This window comes from Hipposideros armiger, unplaced genomic scaffold (genome assembly GCF_001890085.2).
Source record: "Hipposideros armiger isolate ML-2016 unplaced genomic scaffold, ASM189008v1 scaffold_34, whole genome shotgun sequence".
NCBI lineage: Eukaryota > Metazoa > Chordata > Mammalia > Chiroptera > Hipposideridae > Hipposideros > Hipposideros armiger.
Genome location: NW_017731384.1, coordinates 4594381 through 4614595, shown reverse-complemented (window position 1 = coordinate 4614595; position 20215 = coordinate 4594381). Strand labels below are relative to the sequence as shown.

Sequence of the window (20215 nt, the reverse complement as noted above, 5' to 3'; positions counted from 1 at the left end):
TCCTCACCCTGTGCTGGTGCCCAATATTTTCACATTTCTCATCACTTTTGCCTAATAGAACTCTCTTTTGGTAAACACTCTGATGGGTGAACAGTTTGAGGGATAACTTGCACTAATAAGTCTCTAATTGAAAAATAAAGTCCTGGTCCCTGATATCTGAAATCACCCCCCGCTCCAGCCCCATAATTTCCGTTTTCAGCAGGTAGGTAGTGGAAACATTTTAGGAGAGGGGCCGCTGAGCCCTCTCTCTCACTGAAACGCATACCAGTTTGACTTTGCCTGGTAGTAAGACAAACTCCATTACTATTGCCTGTTATTAATGACTCCATTTCTCTTCCCTTTCAAAGCTGTTCTGATATTGAAACCCAGCTGCTCAATCAACTATAAAATCTAGATTTAGCAGCAAGGACGTGCCAGAGTGATATCCATGTGTCACCCCACAGACACAAATGCAGCACTTGAGTCTGAGAAAGGCTTAGGACCTCGGAATAGAAATTTGGGAATTGCAGCAACACATGAGAGCGGAAGCCAATGGGGATAGAGATCACCAAAGAAGAGAGAATGTACAGCTGGAAGAAGCAGGAAAGAGAGACCAGAAAAGAGAGGTTACCTACAATAAGGGGGGATGCCCAAGGCCAGAAGCCGATCACTATAACGGAGTGCTAAGGGGGGGACCCATAAAGGAGACGGACAACAGGATGGTGCTGGTCACACGACCCACTAGGCTTGGAGCCCCTTCAGGGAAAGCGTAAGTCACCCATCTGACTCTCCAGGGCTAATGCTGCCTGGCACACAGTAGGTGTACAGTAAATGTTTGCTGAGTGACTAAGAGCCTTCTCTTGTTAAAAATAACTTGTTTCTCTCACAGTGAGGCATATATTCTTTGAGGTTTATTGATGCTTAAGAGGGTCTAAAACTTTGGTGTTCTGTCATTTTCAAAATATGCTCCAATTGTGCTCTAATATTGTTGCAGAGGTATCATGGCCAGGACTTCCTAAAAGGCAGGGTGTCAGCTCAGTGTTTGGCTCCTGTTAATTTCTGTGTATTGTTACAACTCAGAATTTAAAAAAACCTTTTCATTTAAATTCTCAGGAAGTTTTCCATTTGCTGGCAACATCTTTGTGTATACACAAATGCAAACACTTTTATTTATCATTATTTGTCACCAGCTTGAAAACAAAATACCCAAAGAGCCAACTTTAAACCACATCATGCATTCTTCAAGCTCACCTCACCTTCCCTTAGACTTACATGAGCCTGAATGCCCCAGCTCACAAAGAAGTGGAACTGGCAACAATTAAAAAAAATGGCATTTTCACATGTGCTTACTATACATTTTTGGCCAACTTCACTAAAATGGTTAGTATATGCATGAGCAAAAATTTAGCAGTTTTAAGGATTAATGAAAACTAAGTGGACACTATTTTAGAATTAGAAATCTGGTTGTCAGCCAACTCAGAGTCCCAAAACTTATGCACTGCATTGTTCATATGTTCACCGATCAAGCAGTTGAATGTCCATCTATCTGTGCAAAGCACTGTATGGATGCTGTGGTCGGGAGGTACCAAGGTTAAGGTCAACGTAAATGATGGGGAGTCAACCCCTATCACTGTCCTCAAAGGAGTCACTTACTATTGTAAGAAATAGATAAAGAATATGAATATAATAGATACCTTAGTACATAAATATGTAAAGAAACGTCTATTACTATTTCTAAAGGGAAATGCATTTTTCAGATGTCTGGTGAGGTCGTGTGGCTGTGTGGGGGTGGGTAAAACAAATATATGCAGCTGGTCAAAAAGGAAATACTATAAACAGGTGGCAAAAGGGAAAACAGAAGTCAGTGGGCCAGGAATCTAAAGGTCAGACCATAGGATGATGTCGCAGAAAAGAGAACCCCTGACCACAGTGTAAGAGTGCCAGAGGGGGAATTGGGAGGGAGTATGAATATGCAGCAAGGGGGAAAGTACCCTCTGACCCTCTAAATGGAGGGGGATTCTAGTCCTCGGAGATGAGGATCCTGGACAGAGTCTAAGAGATCCCATGATGGCATAATATGAGTGGGCCAGGAAGTCACTTTGTGACTGATGAAAGGCCAAGTTGGAAGGGAGCGATGCTTCTATCTTGCATGTGCAAGAGGACTCTAAGGCTTTCTGATGTGTCTCTCTAACAGTTATAAATTCCCTGTGTCAATACAGATAGACTCTTTCTTCTCTGTGGTGTAAGCTACGGGCATATATATATCATATATATATATATATATATATATATATATATATCACACAACGTGTGTGTGTGCGCGTGTGCACGCGCGTGCGTGCTTCTACTATTATCTTCTGCCCTCAAAGCAGTCTTAGTCTAGTGAGAATGATAAAACATGTACACAAGTAATTATAATGAAGGTGATGGATCTAAACCCAACAACAGTAGCTATCAGAAACCAAAACGCTTGAGTGAAACATAAGAAGCATTCCCATTAAAGATGAGTAAAAGACAAAGACACATTCCACCATTGCTACTCCTCAGTATTGAGCTACATACAGGCCTAGCCTGTGCAATAACACAAAAAAACAGGGATGAAAGATGGAACAGAAGACACATAAAGTACCTCTATTTAGGAATGATACAATTGCCTACTCAGAAAAATTTTAAAAATCAACTGAAAAATCATTAGAATTAATATTGATAATAGTTCTGGTTGGCTGGATATATATAAACAAAAAATAGGAATACTTTCCTAAACGTTAGCAAGAAGTGTTTAGAGAATATACAGAGGAAATCCACAAAAGGGAAAAAATGCCACAATATACCTGAAAAGAAATTTAATAAGAAATGTACAACATTTACAAAACGATAAATTTCAACTGTACTGAAAGACAGAAAAGAAGACCTAATGCAATACAAAGAGATGCAAAGTTCCCAAATGGGAAGACTCAGTATTAAAAGATGTTAGGGCCGGCCGAGTGGTGCGATGGTTAAGAACTCCCTTGGGATGCCAGAGGGCCCCGGTTCGGATCCCACATATGAGGGCCAGTGAACACTGCCCTCCACAGCTAAGATGCTGAACAACAGCTCAACCTGGAGCTGGGCTGCCGTGAGTCGCTGGCGACAGCGTAGGCTGCAGTCCCTGTGGCAGTGGGTTGCCATGGGCTACCGTGTGTAGCCAGCAGCCAGCGTGAGCGGCCGTCCAGAAGCCGGCGACTGATCTGCCTCGCCCGGAAAGAGTGCCATGATGGTGCCAACTTGGGCAAGTGAAGCAACGTCCTCCACAACTAGATTGAAGAACAAAACGACAGCAACTTGTCTGTTCCCCTTCCCCAATCCGCCAGCACTGTTCCCATCCCCCCAATTCCCCAATAAAAATCTTTAAAAAAAAAAGATGTTAGTTCTTCCCAGATCAATTCATAAATTCAGTACAATTCCAACCAATCAATGAGATTTTAAAAAATGTAAGTTGGCAAGCTTATTCTAAGATTTATATGAAAGTACAAATGCTTAAGAATAACTAAGATAATTCTTTAAGAAAAAAAAAGATGATGAGGGAAGCCTTCAGATAATATTTACTATGTACTGGAACTCTTCTAAAGGTATTAACTTGTAAACTGACAACCCTCACAATAGTTTTATGAGGTGGATAACATTATTAACCCATGTTCAAGATAGGGAAACTGAGGCGAAAAGTAAAGTAACTTGCTCAAAGTCCCATAGCAAGTAAGTGGAAGTAGTGGAGCTGGGATTTGAACCCAGGCACTGTAGCTCTGGGGTTCATGCTTTTAAATACCATAATATATTGACCCCTATTGGCACAGGAAATGGACGAATAGGAAAGAACACAAAGTCCCAAACAGGTTCATGTATCTATGGAAATTGTGACTTTTGATGAAGGTAGCATTTCACATAAATGGGGGAAGAATATCTCAGTCAAATGGTATCAATAACTGGCTATCTCTTTGGAAGTAGAACTAATAAAGTAAGATCCCTGTATTAGTTTTCTGTTGTGGTTGTAACAAATTACCATACATTTGGCAGCTTGAAACAACACCATTTATTATCTCATAGTTCTAGAGGTCACAAGTCTGGGGGAACTCAGTGGGTTCCTCTGCTCTGGTATCACAAGGCCAAAATCAAAGTGTTGGCTAGCTCAGACTATTATCTGGAGGTTCTGGGGGAGCACATACTTCTGAGCTTCTTCAGGTTGCGGGCAGAATTCAGTTCCTCATACCTGAAGGACTGATGTCCCCAATTGACTTGCTGCCTGTAGCTGGGAGCCTCTCAGCCCCTGAAGGCTTCCTACAAGCCTCCTAATATTATCCCCTCCAACTTTAAATCAGCAATTGTGCACTGAGTCATTCTCACACTTAGAATCTTTTTGACCCCTCCCCTTCTGCCACATCTATTCTGCCTCCAGCCAGAGAAAGTTCTCTGCCCTTAAGTGGCCATGTTTTTAGATTGGGCTCCCTGCTCCGCTAATCTGAGATAACCTCCCTATTTTAAGGTCCCCGGTTTAGTAACTTTAATTACATCTGCAAAGTCTCTTTTGCAAGGTAATGTACATATTCACAGATTCCAGGAATTAGAGAATGGGCATCCTTGGGGGGACAGCCTATCTACCACAATCCTTGTCCTACACAGTATATAACAATAAATTTGAGATGGATTAAAGAGTTAATATGTAAAACAAAACTCTTAAAAGTACTAGAAGAAAATAAAAGAGAATATATTTTATAATCTTGGGTAGGAAGGACATGCCTAAGCAAGCTGAGAAACCATAAAGAAAAATAAAGGAAGATAATTCTCAAATAATTAGAATATTGAATATAGAAATTAAAAGATATGCAACTGGGAGAAAGTACTTGTAACTTATTTCACTAACAAACCATTAATGAACAGAATATGTAAGAAAATAAATTTCTACACATCAAATTAGAAAAAAATCCATAGAAAAAATTAACAATGAATGTGATTAAGCAATTCACAGAAATGCAAATACTGGATTTCCACTTCTAGTAATAGAGCTTAGATAATTCTCTCCCAAGTCTTCAAAGTAGGGAACAAGGCAGGGAAGAATTATGGGGCTAAGATGCTGGAGATGATAGAAATCAAGAGAGTTTGTAAGTCTGGCACTGGGGGACATTTTTACACTGTGGTTTCTGCCAATTCTAGAGTAGGTGGTGAGAGGCTGAGAAGCTGAACAGATATTTTAACAGCCTCTCTCTCTCACACACACACAAAGCCATGGATACACAAATTGCAGTCCAGGGCTCATGAAAGGGGAGTGTCTGGTCAAACCCCATGCTTTGGGTGGATCCCAAAGGGCTACACCCTAGGAGGAGAAGTGAAGTGGAAATAGACCAGCCCTTTCTAGAACTGAAGTCTAACTTCCAATCATCTCTGTCCCTGAAAATAGATTATGGTCATTCAAGATGGAAGTGCCAAGGCCTGCCTACCTAGAAGCAAATGTAAACCCTCTGTGGGAAAAATGAACGTCATCCTAGGTCTCAAATTATTTCTATAAAGCGCCATAGAAAATATCTGATTAGTGAAAATAGCCAGGTTCACAAGAAAGCAAGTCCGTAAGACCAAAAGCCAAGAGAAACAAAAGACAAGGAAACACGATCCATGTGAACTCTAGATAATAGTTATCAGAACTAGATTTTTATAAAATCAAGATAAATATGTTCAACAACAACAAAAGCTTGTGAACTTTGGCATAGAATAGGAAACTAAAAAGGAGTTAAGTAGAAAATCCAGCTCTGGAAAAAAAAAAAACAAAAACAAAAAAACCCACACACAAAAAACCAAAAAATAAAACCCCGAAAACAAAAAACAAACAACCCCCCCAACTAACCCAATAAAACAACAGAAAAAAACAATAAAAAACTCCGCAAACTCCAAAATACTATAATCCGTTCTCTTGTATCTGTATAATTTATTATATTAAGGACACGCATCTTAAAAACATTCTTACTCTCATGTAAAAAAAAAAGTGTTGAGGGGAGTCTCAGAGACACTAACAATTAGCAGTAGTAGTTAAGGTGGTCATTAATTTTAGGTATGTTTTAAATGTCATACATTTAGTTAGACAAAAGTGGAAACAGGATTAAGATCAGTTTGTAATCTTTGTATGAGGACAAATGTCACTTGAAGAACCCCGAAGAACAAACACCCAGTGGTGTGGCCATCAGAGGACCCACCCTGGCCCGGCCGTGACTAGCTCTAGTGTCTCTCTCTCATCACTAGGGAAGCGGCTACTCCGGCCGCTCTGAGGGGAGCCAAGGCCAGGACACTACTGTTAGGGTTTAAAACTGATTAGGGGAGTCACTCCATTTCAATAAACTAAAAGCTGGTGACAGGGCCAGGTTTCATTTTTTTGTTTTCAGCTTGTAAACAATTCACATATCGAAAACATCTATGCCTTGTTCTTGGACTAATCCCCAGGGCCCTCCAGCTATGCTGAGCTGTTCAATATACATGGTAAGCCCTCGGCTCTAAGTCAGGAACTTTCTACCCACATCCAAGAGAGCTTATTACCCCAGTGACTTGTATTTCAGCATTTTTCTTTTCACAGCTCCGCTCCCCCACCTGGAAAATCCTCTGTTTGTAGTTAAGCTCTAAAAGTCTGTATAATTCATAACCACAAGGGCAGAGAAAACTCTAAAACCACCTGACTACGTGTGGCTTTGGTGAGCAACATTCCTGGGATTACACAAGCTGAAAAGGAATCAAAGCGCTCTCTGACAACACCACAAAGCTAGGCCTCCTCCTCCTTTCCTGGGCTGGAGGAAGAAGGGTTTCCTTGCCCTCCAGTTTTGTTAGCGCTGAATGGTCTCTGTTCTCTCAGTTCAGCGCTACTGACTCACGGTGGGAGTCCGTACCACCCTCCAGCCACGGGCTGGTTTGGATGGGCTGTTTGACTCCCAGGCTGGCACTACGCAAAATGGTCCGGTGACACTTTTCTCCCGTCTCTCCTTTTTCCGTCCTTCCCCCCCTCCCNAAAAAAAAAAAAAATCTTCCAACAAAGAACACTCTAGACTCAGATGGACATCTACCAAATACTTAAGGATGAAATAATATCAACATTACACAAACTATTCCAGAAAACAGATAAAAAGGAAACATTCTAGTTTGTTTTGTGAGGCCTACAAACTTTGATAACAAAATTTAGTGAGAACATTACAATAAAAGAAAATTATAGGCCAATTTCACTCATAAACACAGATGTAAAAATCCTATGCAAAATATTAGTAAACCAAAATCTAGCAAAAGGTAAAAAGGGATAAACCATCATGATCAAAAGGGGCTTATTCCAGAAATGCAATGCTAATTTAATGTTAGAAAATCAATCCATTAAGTTCACTGCATTAGCAGAATAAAGGACAGAATTCATACGATTATCTCAAAAGATGGAAAAATGGCATTTAAGAAAATTGAACATCCATTTATAATTTAAAAAAGAAAAAAGGCTCTTGGTAAGAAGAGAAACTCTCTCAATTAATGTGATAAAGGGAATCTGTACAAAAGTCAATTGTATTTCTATATGTCAGCAACAAACTTAGAAAACAAAAATTTTAAAATGATACCATTAAAGTAGCATCATATTATGTCAAATACATAAGAATCTAACATAAGATGTGCAAGGTATCTTCACATAAAAGGACAAAAATATAACAGAAAAACTAAAGAATGTTTAAATAAAGCAGAAGGATATACTATGTTCATGGGGGGAAGGCTTATTAGAAATAGACAAGTATAACACTTATATAGGAATGCAAGGCGCTATAAATTACCTATCACTAAAATGTAACCGTCACAAGGGTAAGAATTTTTTAATTTTTGGTTTCTTCATTGACGTAGATCGGAGCCAATAAAGCACCTGATATATAGTAGGTGCTCCGTACATATTTGGTGAATTGAATTGATATGTTGAAAGTGTCACGAGTTTAGAAAGCGGTCACTCTGCGCTGTCGTTTAGTGACCAGGGCATGCTCGGATTTACTCTCTCATTTACCTTCCTCTGCTTAATCAAGTCAAGCAAAACCTCCCAATCTTATGTGCTAAATGAAGATTTGGGATCGTTCAGTCCAGTTTCCCAATTCCCCCCCCACTCTTTCTGCAAGGGCATTTATTTAAATAAAACCTTAAAAACGAAGGGTAGGAAAACAAAATGAATTGCTGCTCTGGTTCTACAGGGGGCGCCAGGCCTGAAGTGCCACATGTCAGACCCTTGCCGCCTTTCTGCCGCTGACGTCTGTGCCCTTTCCTTCCCATCATGCTTTGCTACCTCCTTGAGCAGGGAGAGCCCCCCACCACATAAGTTTGTCAAGGCCAACCCAAAATGTTGCAAATTCCTTCCTTACTCCTTAATAAAAAATGAGAAAATCTCCGGGCAGAGGGCTCTCTACTCCTGCTTCTCCTCACTCCTTCTGAATAAACCTGGATGTAAATCTCACATACAAAACTGAACATGGATCGTTAAATGATCTGTTTTCCTCTATTATAATTACAGGAGTTCCCAGAGGGAAAGTTTCTACGTCATGTCCACAATGCAGCGAGCTGAGTAGGTATTCGGCTGTCTGATTCAAAATTGGCCTCGTATTTCACACAATTTTAATAATGCATTAAATTTTTCACTAGTTCTAATTTTTCCACGTGATTCAATAAGTCCTTCTTTGAACTTGAGCATTTTATAATAATACTTTTTCAATTGGGACTATGTCCTCTCATTCTGTAAAGAAATCCAAAAAGTTATCTACATGGAAAAGTATAGTATATTCAAATGGGCTTTTGAACTTCTGAATTCTCCTTTGTGTTAAAAAACAATACGTTTCTTCCTTATTTCTGATTTAAACTGATAGACATCTGGTGGCTCTAAAACACCTCTGCTCTGTAATTTGTTTGACAATAAACAATTCCAATTGCTTCTACCTCAAAAAAATAGCCCCTTTTCAACGGGAAAAGAAGATCTTTTCTGGCTGGACTGCAAGTCAAAAAGGAATTGCAAGTACGTGGCATCTTAGAATATTTGATACTCTTTTCAGAACGTGACAAGCACAGTAAGTAGTCATCAAACATTTCTCCCTTGTCACCATGCTGACTCACCCCCACCCTCTTTTACCATCTCTGTTTATCTCTTCTTTTACTTCCTCTTTCCAGCTGTTCATTCAATTCCATGAATTCAGGTGCTTAGTAGTTGCCAGAAAAGCAAGCCTTGATAGGACACTGCTCAGGGATACATTCTTCTTTTTATCTTCCTAGGAGAGTATATTTGGTTACTCAGGTTAGTACTTGATAATTCTCCTTGTCCACTCACTGTGAAACGTGGCATAAAACACAACTTGGTTTTAAGTTTTTGTTCCTGCTTTTTTTTTTTTAAGTGCCTCCATAATTTACTGATTTGGAATAAATCATTTGGATTAAATCATATTTGGATTAAAAATAATTTAAAAAAAGACTAAAGTTAAAGCCAAAACTATTAAAAAAAAAAACTGACCCAAAGAAGTGAGAATGTATCATGACGTTACTTCATCCCAGGAGTGAAAGATGAGCTCAGGCCCTGGGCAGGCGCTGCCAGGCTCTGAACCTGGCAGCCTCAGTCTGTGGCCCTCGCCCTATCTTCTTCGTCCCCCAGTGTTCACTGCCGGGACGATGAGCCACTTCAACAATGTAGAAAATGTTTGATGGAAAAACAGCTGCAGTGACGCAGTGGGTGCTTTGCTGACACTTGGGTCTGATATGTCAGCAAAGCACAGGATTAAAAACATGCGGCAGGCGCTTCAGGGACCCGCCTCCCGCCTCCTCCTGCAGCACAAGCCCCAGAAGTTAAAAAACAAAGAGAATCGCAAGAAAGCCTCAATGCTACGGTGAAATGCGGGGGGCATGCTCACCCCAGAAGAGCTGCTTTCCCTTAGCCTTCAAAAATGGCCTCGCGATCATTTGTATAGTTTTTAGTGGCGGTTTTGGGTACAAATGTTTAACTTGCTTTGCCACTAAAATCTACTAGAATAACTGATTTACAAGGCACATTTTGATGAGATGTGTATTTTAATGAAAAGACTCATGTCCCTGACACCGTGCGTCAAGTGTTTTTCAGAAGAAAACAGGAGAGTATTCCAACTCTCATTGACAATAAGATGTGGCCAAAATTAAATGTGGTTGGATCCCTCCTAACAACTCAGATTTTAGAATGATGCATCATACCAGCTGTCTGGGAACAAATGTATTTTGTTGGCACGGGAACAAAAGAATTAGCCTGAATTTTGTAAATAAACTGTGGTTATTAAAATGACTTGAAACAAGCCAGAATAATAACCATTAAACATGAAAAGTCAATAAAAGTCTTTGAATTATATTTCTGTTGCAATTATTGTTCCTGTTTTCATAATGTGCTTGGGGATAAAACATAGTTTTGAGCTGTTAGTACTTTTAAATAGATTTCACTGCGAAGGCTGTGAAGTTTTAAATCCATTATGGAAAATGGAAATTAAAGGCTTGGAAATCTGTAAAAGACCAAGTCTTCCTTTCAACAACTGTCACGATTATTGCTTAATTGATTTTCTGTCTACATGGCATCTTCCTCTGTAAGGCTGCCTGTGACTATAGATTTGTTGGTTACTCTTGACGATGACTGAGATGTTTAAAGATAAGCAGGGCAATCCAACGAAACCTTTAACTATGATGATGTTGGTTCTCCTCAAATCTGTGTTCCTCCCAGACAGCCTACTGGGCATTGTGGGAGGCAATACACTCTTTGGGAATACAGACGATAATAGTCGTAGTGGTGTAACAGGCAGAAGGAACCAAGGTACTTCCAGAGATGTCTAACGTTACCCAAAAGCTACTGATACCAAAGGGACCAAATTTTATTCTTAAATCCAGGAAGCTGGGAAGGAAGCAGCATTATCTGTAGGGAAAAGAAAGGATTTTGTTGGTACCCTTCCTGCTCTGGCCTTCTGAGGGCATCGTAGGGAAGACATCTGGAAGGAAAATCTACCCTGTTTTAGAGACCAGCAGGAGGGTGGGGACGGATGGCATATGTGACAACATGGACGAACCTGGAGGACATTATGCAAAGAGAAATAAGCCAGGCAGAGAAAGAGGATCTCACTCATCTGTGGAATTAAGAGAAAAAAGAGAAAAGTGGGTATCACTGGAAAAGGGAGAATGGTGGTCGCCAAGGGCTAGAGGGTTGGAGGTGTTGGTCAAAGTGTAGGAACTTTCAGTTAGAAGACAGTTCCGGGAGCTACCGTACAGCATGGTGACTATAGTCAGTAACACAGTATTGTATACTTGAAATTTGCTCAGGGAGTAGATTTTAAGTGTTCTCACCACACACACAAAAGTAATTATGTGAGGTGATGCATATGTTAATTAACTTAATTGTGGCAATCATTTCACAATGTACATCAAATCATCACGTTGTACATTTTAAATATATACAATTTTATTTGTCAATTATACCTCAATAAAGCTGAAAAGAAACTACTGAGGGGAAGCATTGGAGGAAAGGTGGGCTGCGTGGAGAGGGTGCTGGCCTTGTGGCTTCTCTTGGTCTCCCTGGTGTATGAAGCCTTTTGGTGCTGTGATGTCTGAGGAATAGCTGAGGGCCACAGATTAGCCCAATGATCCTACTCACCCCAGGTGAACATTATAAAAGAACATCTACAATATTTATTTTAACAAAAGTCTAATCGAGAAGATTTAGAAAAAGTCTACTTAGAATATATTTAGGAGGGGTGACATGAAGGACTTGGTGGCCTTTGGAATGCCTCATCCCTGAACTCCCTGTAGCAGGTGACACAGTCAGTCCTCCCTCCCTCGTTCCTTCTCTCCTTCTTTTCTTCCTTCCATGAATTCACTGAGTACCCCCTGGGCCATGCACCAGGCTGAATGCTGAGATATGAGGATAGATGTGACAGTGCCAGCTCAGGAGCCCACCCTCAGAGAGCATACATCGACTGCGGGAGTGTGATGGGAAAGCCTCTATGGGGTCACAAACATGCTCCAGGAGCACAGGTGAAAGAGGGACGTGGGGTGGGCAAGGTCACTGTAAGGATGAGACTCAGGCCAGCAGAGGCTCTGCAGAGCAGTTCAGTTCCACAACTGCTGGTGGATGCCACAAAGATGACAGATAAGGTCCTTGTCCTCAAGGAGCTCACAATCGAGCAGGAAACTCTCTTTGGGTATCATGGCATTACATTCTCGTGGCTCTGCTCTTATCTCTCTGGCCATTCCTTCCTTTTCGGTCCTCTTTGTAGTGTCCTCCCCGACTTTCTCTGCCCTTGAACATGGTCCCGCCCATGGGTCTGCCCACTGCCCTCTTATCTCTCTCTCTCTCTCTCTGCTCTTCCTTGTCAACGTCATCCACACCGGTGGGTTTTGCTATCCCCCATCAAGGTGATTCGGACATGGTGACATTTCTGGGGCTCTTCCTGAAGCTCTAGATTCAGATTTTCCACTACATGTCTCCAAATGAGTGTCCTGGGGCATCTCAGATCAGCAACTAAACAACGATACTCCCATTGCTGACTGTTCACCAGCTCATCAATTCAAAAACGTGCTGTTATTTTGGACACATCTCTTCTTTTGCCCTCTAAGTCTTTGTATTCTGTGAATTTTAAGTGAATCATCACATCTATTCCCTTCTTTCTACTCCCTTTGACAACACATGTAGACCTCGGAGATATTGTGGGTTCAGTTCCAGACCACAGCGATAAAGCGAGTGCGGCAATAAAGTGAGTCGTAATCGTCTTGCTGGTGGAGGGTCTTGCCTTTAATTTGTACAAATATGCAACACCTGTGGAGCGCAGTAAAGCAAAGCATCATCATAAAAGGAGGTGTGCCTGACCCAGCTCAAGCCTCCTGATTTCTCTGGTGACTACTGATGTGAATTTTAGTGCTAGGACCTCTGAATTTGTCTCTTTTATCTTCTGCTGCCAGATTAATCTTTTTTTTTTTTAAAGATTTTTATTGGGGAATTGGGGGATGGGAACAGCGCTGGGGAGTTGGGGGAAGGGAAACAGACAAGTTGCTGTCATTTTGTTCTTCAGTCTAGTTGTGGAGGACGTTGCTTCACTGGCCTAAGTTGGCACCATCATTGCACTCTTCCCGGGCGAGGCACATCAGTCACCGGCTTCTGGACGGCCGCTCACGGCGGCTGCTGGCCGCTCACGCTGGCTGCTGACTACACACGGTAGCCCATGGCAACCCACTGCAGCAGGGGCTACAGCCTACACCGTCGCCAGTGACTCACGGTAGCCCAGCTCCAGGTTGAGCTGTTGTTGAGCATCTTAGCTGTAGAGGGCAGTGTCACTGGTCCTCATATGTGGGATCCGAACCGGGACCCTCCGGCGTCCCAAGCCAGCTCTTAACCATCGCGCCACTCGGCCGGCCCCAGATTAATCTTTCTAATGTATACATGCAACCATGTAAAACCCAGTTACAGAAAAAAAAGATCCTCAATGCTGACTGGTTTTCCAGCCAATGATTGAATTCTTCAGCACTGCATCCAGGGTTGGCCACAGTGGCCATGCACAGCGCGTGGTCAAGAGCAGACGGCAGCAAAGGCTTGTTCATTTCCTTTTTAATGGACGAAATGGATGAAGCTAACTTTCTGGTCTTAGCCTCATGGCTTCCCTCCTTCTGTTCCAATGTTCTTCCTTTCTATTGCTACCGAGCTGACACGCTCCCTTCTCCTCTGTGAAGAAGCGTAGCCACACACATCGCGTCTGCATTGCATTTTATAGTTTTTGAAGTATCTCACACACGTTATCTTGTTTTGATGCTCACATCAACCCGATGGGGAGGTGTTGTCACTGACATTTTAGGAACTTGGTATCCGGAGAGGTTAAGTGACTTGCCCAAGACCACGTGACTAGTGATGACAAAGGTGGACCTAGAACCAGCAGTGTTTCCCCACTGGGTCATACTCGTCCTTGAAACCGCTCCTGTGTCCCTCCCTGTGTCTCGTCTCGGTAAGCGTCTCAGGGACAGCCTCTGCTCCCTCCCCGAATACGCACAATCACCACTGAGGCTGTCTTCACTCACTCGATTCTCTCCCAAATTCACTGATGTGTCTAGGACTTAAATATAAAGTGGGTTGCTGCAAAGCTGTGATTCAAATGTTAAGTATGACTGTTTTTTTGCTATATATTTTAAGACAGTTTATGGGTGACTTGTGCTTGTATAGTCCAGATCCTTAATGCCAGGACACACCACATAAGACTCGAAACTAAAGCAGCCAGCTGCTCGAAAACACTGGCCAGGAAGCCAGGGAGGCTGTCCGGCGACAGCCCAGGCAATGAGGTGGGAGCCCAGGGGCCCCGTGAGAAGGCTCGCAGAGAGGCACTGCCCCCTCCTCTCACCATCCCGCAAGGACCTGGCTCCCTGGGGGGCTGCAGGCTCTAAAACAACTGTGTGTCAGCAAGCTCCAAGCCCTCCGAGCCTTTAGCAGGGAAAGGTCCTCCCCTGCCTTCTCCATGGGGTGACTCTATAGGCTTCTTGGTGACTCTTGATGGTGACTGAGGTGGTTTAAAGATAAGCAGTGCATGTGGACATGTGTTCTTTCCACATCTTGTGATTCTGAGCTGCTAAACCACTTAGAAGAACAAGAACCTCCTTTAAATTCCATGCCTGATGATGTGTTACAGAATTGTACACCTGAAACCTATGTAACTTTACTAACCATTGTCACCCCAATAAACTTTAATTAAAAAAAGATTAAATTCCATGCCTGGAGTCATTTTATACACATCCCTGCTCTACAAGGCTGTAAGCTCCTCTATGACTTACTCTTCTTTGTTTCTTCCAGCACCTATCACTGTCTAGCACAATACGCGTATCAAAAGGAAGGTTGAGTGAAAAAAGTGTAGTCCTTCTGAGAAATGCACAGCATTGTACTTTATTTATTAGGAAATCTCTGAAGTATTGTTTTTTCTCAGTAACTTACTTAAAATAACCCTCTGGGAAACTGAGTGACCAACGTCATCAAAGCTATTAATACTTTCAAAACTTCAGATACCCAGTTCCAACTGGGGGGTCTGTTACACGTAAATTATTAACTACATGATATTAGGTTAAAAACTGCCATTGTTTGGTGACTTTGTGACAAATGTGTGCTTTGTACAGTGTTAAGAATACCAAGTCAATTTTTAAACTATTTCTTTCCTTCCCTCTCTTTTCTATAATTCATCAGATTGAATTATCTAAGCAAGGACTAGCATATTACTTTAGTCTCACTGCGAATAATGAAATTGCTTGCTCCTGAAAATAAGATTTAGGTTGACACATCCCCAAACCTGGTCGATACACAGCATATATCCATTTTACACAGTGTTCACTATAATGGCAAATGATACCCTGGAAGTGAGCCGCCCACGTACCACACAGGTAGGGCCGACCCACCCTGGGTCTGCCACTACCACCTTTCCTGATGACTCAGGTAGGGGCTGTGCCACCCTGGGTCTGCCACTACCACCCTTCCTGATGACTCAGGTTCCTACACAAGGAGGAAGTCTGAGCAGAGCTCTGGTCTCCCCTCCTTTGCTGCGAGTATGGGATTCTTGCTCAGATGTTATCTGGAATTAGAAATTATTAACTCTTGGTGAGGATAAAAATAAGGATGCTTTTTAATTACTATTTATGGATTATAGGAAAGATCGTGTTTCTTCCTGTAAGCCTGACTTAGATAGAAAATTAGTATTTTCTGATTTTATTTGGGTTATCTTGAATCTGCACCAGGAGTAAATAAACTCCTTGTAACTATGAGGACGAGCCTCCCCTGGGCCCCGTGCTGCCTGCCAAGGGTGAGGAGTGAGAGGGGAGACTCGATGGCACTGAGGCAAGCGGTGGGCAGCAAGGATGCCACCCATCAAGACCTGATGAGAAGCAGCTTTTTGTTTTTAATTAAAAACACAGCTTTTAAAATGCCTCATTCATTTTTTTGTTTTTATAGAATCAAAACACAGGAATTTTTCTTAAATGAAAAACAGAAACAGCTTAAGTTTTTTTTTTGTTGTTGTTGTTGTTGTTTTTTTTTAGCAAGCAAGTTAAAAAAAGCAGCCCAGGAAATTGTCCTTGGTAATCCTGCCAGTTTCAATTTTGATCTTTTATGCAACTAGTATCAGGATAATAATATTTGGTTGAAAAGAGAGAGAACGAAGTTTTGATAAGCTGTTTTGCACACGTTTCAGTTAAGTGATTGGCTGATGTCAGGCTTGCTACTGTTACTGCAGCTGCTTTGACAGATGCAAAAAAGAGAATCATGTACAATAATTTCAAGATTTTAAATATCCTAAGAAAACTCATATATAAGCGGACCCTAAAAAATGTACCTGACAATACATCTAATTACTTTGGACTACTTCTGTTAGTGCCACAAACTGAAAGGGGGCCATACGTCAAATCTAGAGAAAATAAAAGTTAAATTAAATATAGATGAATGGTATTTATTAAGTGCCCATTATTTGCTCTTCAGTTTTGTTGAAACAATTGGCATTTTTTTCTAGCTAAACCCTAGGATCTCGTGGAAAGAACCCAACATTTCATAGTTGCAAAGATTATGAAATAGTCAGCTTCACCCATGGATATTTCCTGACATTTCGTTGGTAAACTTGTAGCCTAATAGAAGATATCAGGAATTAGTGTAAGAAATAGTCTAAAAAGCTATTGTTACTACAAAGATGAAAAGCAACTTGGATGATCAAAAAGAAGTCAATAAAAAAAAGACTGAAAGTCTTTCTGTTGTTCCTTCCTGTTGTTCATCTGAATCCTTCCTGTTGTTCATCTGAAGTTTCTTAATTTCCCTACTCTCAATATATTATGGGATTTTCAGTGTGAAGCTTTGCCATGAATTAGTGATGGCAACAAAGCTTTACCTTAAGTCACATTTTATCATCAACTGGAGAAGCTCCAGTCCTCCAAGGAGCACTGTTTCCTGCTCTTAAGAAGTTTGTCTTCTTTTAGTGACACGCGCGTCCTGGACATAAGGTGGGGCTCAGCTGACCTTCACCGACAACTAAACCTAAGCCGATTCCGCTGAACACCACGCCGCCATCTAAGGTGGTGTTTTCATTGGTGGCCATATCTGTTCTGCTTCTGTTTCCTTTGCTCTTTGCTGTTCTCTGCCCGTGTGTGTGTGTGTGTGTGTGCTACTGCACCCAGTGCCTGGAACTGTATATCTGTTTTCCTGCCATCCTTAATGAACGGACTTCCCCTGTCACTACTGTGCAGCTTATTTTTTATGACCTAGAAATGTTGTAACTTAAAAACTGTCATAGAAGGAGCAAAGGGTTGGAATTCAGATAAGCCTGGGTTTGAATCCACCTGTGCTCTTTACTAGTTCTATGACCTTGGATGAGTGACACAGTGTCTCTGGGTGTCAGTGTGCCATCTGTGAAATGGCTATGGCAATGCTGGCCTTCTACGGTCATTACCAGGACCAATAAACCAAAATGTGTTTGCTTCTTGTACAGTGTCTGTCACCTTGTAGGCCTTTGAGAAAATCCAGTTGTTACTAATGTTTTCATGCTCATATTATCTTATTTTGTGATCCTAATATTGACTGTACAACACAGACCCGGTACAATATATATGTACATACGTGATATATACATGTATACACATGCCATATACATACATACATGACATGTATTTTTCGCAGGGTATATAAGAGAGTAGGAAGGAATGATAAGAGGTCAAGTCGGTTTAGCAAATATTAATACTCAGCATCGATTACATGCCATGTCTACCATTGTGTGCAGTCCCCACCTCATGGTGCTGTTTGTAAGTGTCTCCAGAGATGGAAAAGGTTTCCCTATTAGCCTTATCTCAGTGTTTACTCTTTCCACAAGGTCAAAATCACCTAACCTATCATTCCCTACTGAGTTTACTGTAAGATAGCCAAAGTATAAATGTCTTCAATACCTATGGCATCCTCTATGCGTAAAAATTGGTGGCACTTAGAAGACTGTTAATGATGCTATACCCAATAGCTGAGGAAAATGCATTTATAAAAGGTTTCATTGAGACTTTTGATCTTTATTGATACATTGTTGACTTTTTGGTTTAAATTGTCAAAATTGCCACCAAGAATAATTCACTATAACTAGAGTACTTGAATGAAAATAACCCTGTCATTTGAAAATGAAATAGATCATTAGCTATGGTCATAGCCAGATTATTCTGGTTATATTAGATTTGTTTTATTAACATAATGGAAAGAAAGAAGGGAAATTAAAATTCAAAAGGAAATATGATTTATATGTCTAAGTACAATAATGTCCATTTATTTTCATATGATGCTTCGTAGGCCCTGTTGGCTGCATATCTAGCATCCATTTCCTCTCTTCCTTGTGCAGGTAAGATCCTTCCTTTTCTGATGCCATTACCAGCACGTAGATCCTGATTGGTCTAGGCTGGTTTTGGTACCCTCAGTTCTCTTGCCAGGAACTGGACATGCCAGGCTGAGCATGTGACCTGAGCATGAGACATGAAGGGAGGTGTGTGTGTGGGTGGGGAGGGGCGGGGGGAAGGTCTCCTGACTCTTTAGAAGGGGGCCCCAGAAGCAGACTGTCCCTTTCTGCCTCTGGATATCGCTAGGTCTGCATGAGGTGCCTGGAACGGCTGCAGCCATTTTTGGGATTGCTTTTAGGATGAAGTCAACAGAGGAGGATGAGCTGCAAGAATGTCAGCGAGGCGAGTCAGGGCCCGAGGCTCTCTGCCCAGAGTCGGCCCTACCTACAGACTCCTGGTTTTGTGAGGTAATAAACCCCTTTGTTGTGTATGCCAACTAGGACCGGAGTTTTCTGTTACTTGCAGCCAAAGCCTCCCAATGGAAACAGGAAATACATGAGCTCCCTGACTTGGAGAAAGTAAACAAACCAGCCAAGCAGGAGTGGGCAGTACCTGTTCCTGTGACTCCAATTCCTTGTGCTGTAGTTTTTTTTCTGCACATCGCACTTGATTAGAGCGGTTTTCCAGTTCATCTTGTAAAGCCTGAAACACAGTAAGATACACACATAAACATTCAAAATTAGCACCCTTGGAAAAAAAAGTTTTATCACCTGAACTGGCATTAAACCGGCCTCAGGTCTTTAGCCTGCTACTATTGTTCCGAAGAGGTCAGGAAAACAAAACCAGATTTTAAATGTCAGGTCCAGATGTTTTATACTTTAGGATTAACTAGTATAAAAAATTCCAAACTTATAAAACAGACGCATAGCAGGTGTCAATTTATTTTATAAAAATGTCTCTTATATTCCCAGCATAGAACCACAAGCATGCAAGGAAGCACAAATCTGTTTCTAATTAAATTAGCTCTATTGGTACACCTGCAAGGTACACTTACACTCTGAAAAGTGTTGTGACAGTTAGGAATTGTGCTATTGGACCAATAAGACATTTTTCAAAATGACACTCTGGTAATTTGAGTAACTTAGAGTAGCCTTCAAGGAATTTCGCTACTAAGTCCTTGAGGCTAGTGCAGAGTCTAAGGAACCTATAGGAAGTGCGCAGAGATGAACTCTCAGTTGCCAAGTAGCTGTTGGAAATAGAATTCAGGTTAATATGGGAGAGCTTACAAACCACAAAGATCAATGATTATCATTGCATCAATTACTATTTTAAGTGAAGAGGTGAACGAGAGAAGAAACAGAATCCATAAGTCATCCAATATACTGATAATACAGAGAAAGTTACAGGGAGCAGAACCCATGGGATGAGAACTGCAAAGATGGCAGATACAGTCTCAAAATGAAATTCATTCCATCAAGACTACTGAGTTTCTACTGTATGTCAAGAATCTATTACGGTTAGAAAGATCAGTGAAAGAAAACAGACAAAAAGAGTCCCTGCTTTCATGAAGCTGACGTTATATATGGGGGGCAGACAATAAGCAAACAATAAGTAGAACACATGTCAGTGGTAAGTGCAGATGAAAAATACAGCAGAGAAGGATAGTCTGTGTGTGGGGGGAGAGGTGTTGCAATTTTAAGCAAATGGCCCAAGAACGTGCCACGGTGGAGGAAGCTGCAAAGGCCAGTATGCGGAGCGAGCACAGCAGCCGTCACAGAGGTGAAGTCACAGCTGGTCACGGGAAGCCTCGGAGGGCAGATAAGAACTGTGGCTTTTATTCAGAGGTAGGTGGGAAGCTCTGGAGGGTTGTGGGCAGATGCTGCTTTGGTTGCTGTGAAAAAGAGACTGCTGGTGGAGGGAAGGAGAG

General features: G+C 41.6%; 1 protein-coding gene across 2 annotated transcripts in view; it reads right to left on the bottom strand.

The window, feature by feature from the left end:
* The window catches only part of CEP112 (centrosomal protein 112), a 355787-nt gene that overhangs the window by 25046 nt on the left and 310526 nt on the right, over positions 1-20215 (bottom strand). For both annotated transcript variants that reach the window (XM_019637812.1, XM_019637813.1), the window contains one exon: positions 18901-18990. In XM_019637812.1, the coding sequence (XP_019493357.1) occupies positions 18901-18990 (90 nt within the window). The remainder of the gene's footprint in view (positions 1-18900; positions 18991-20215) is intronic.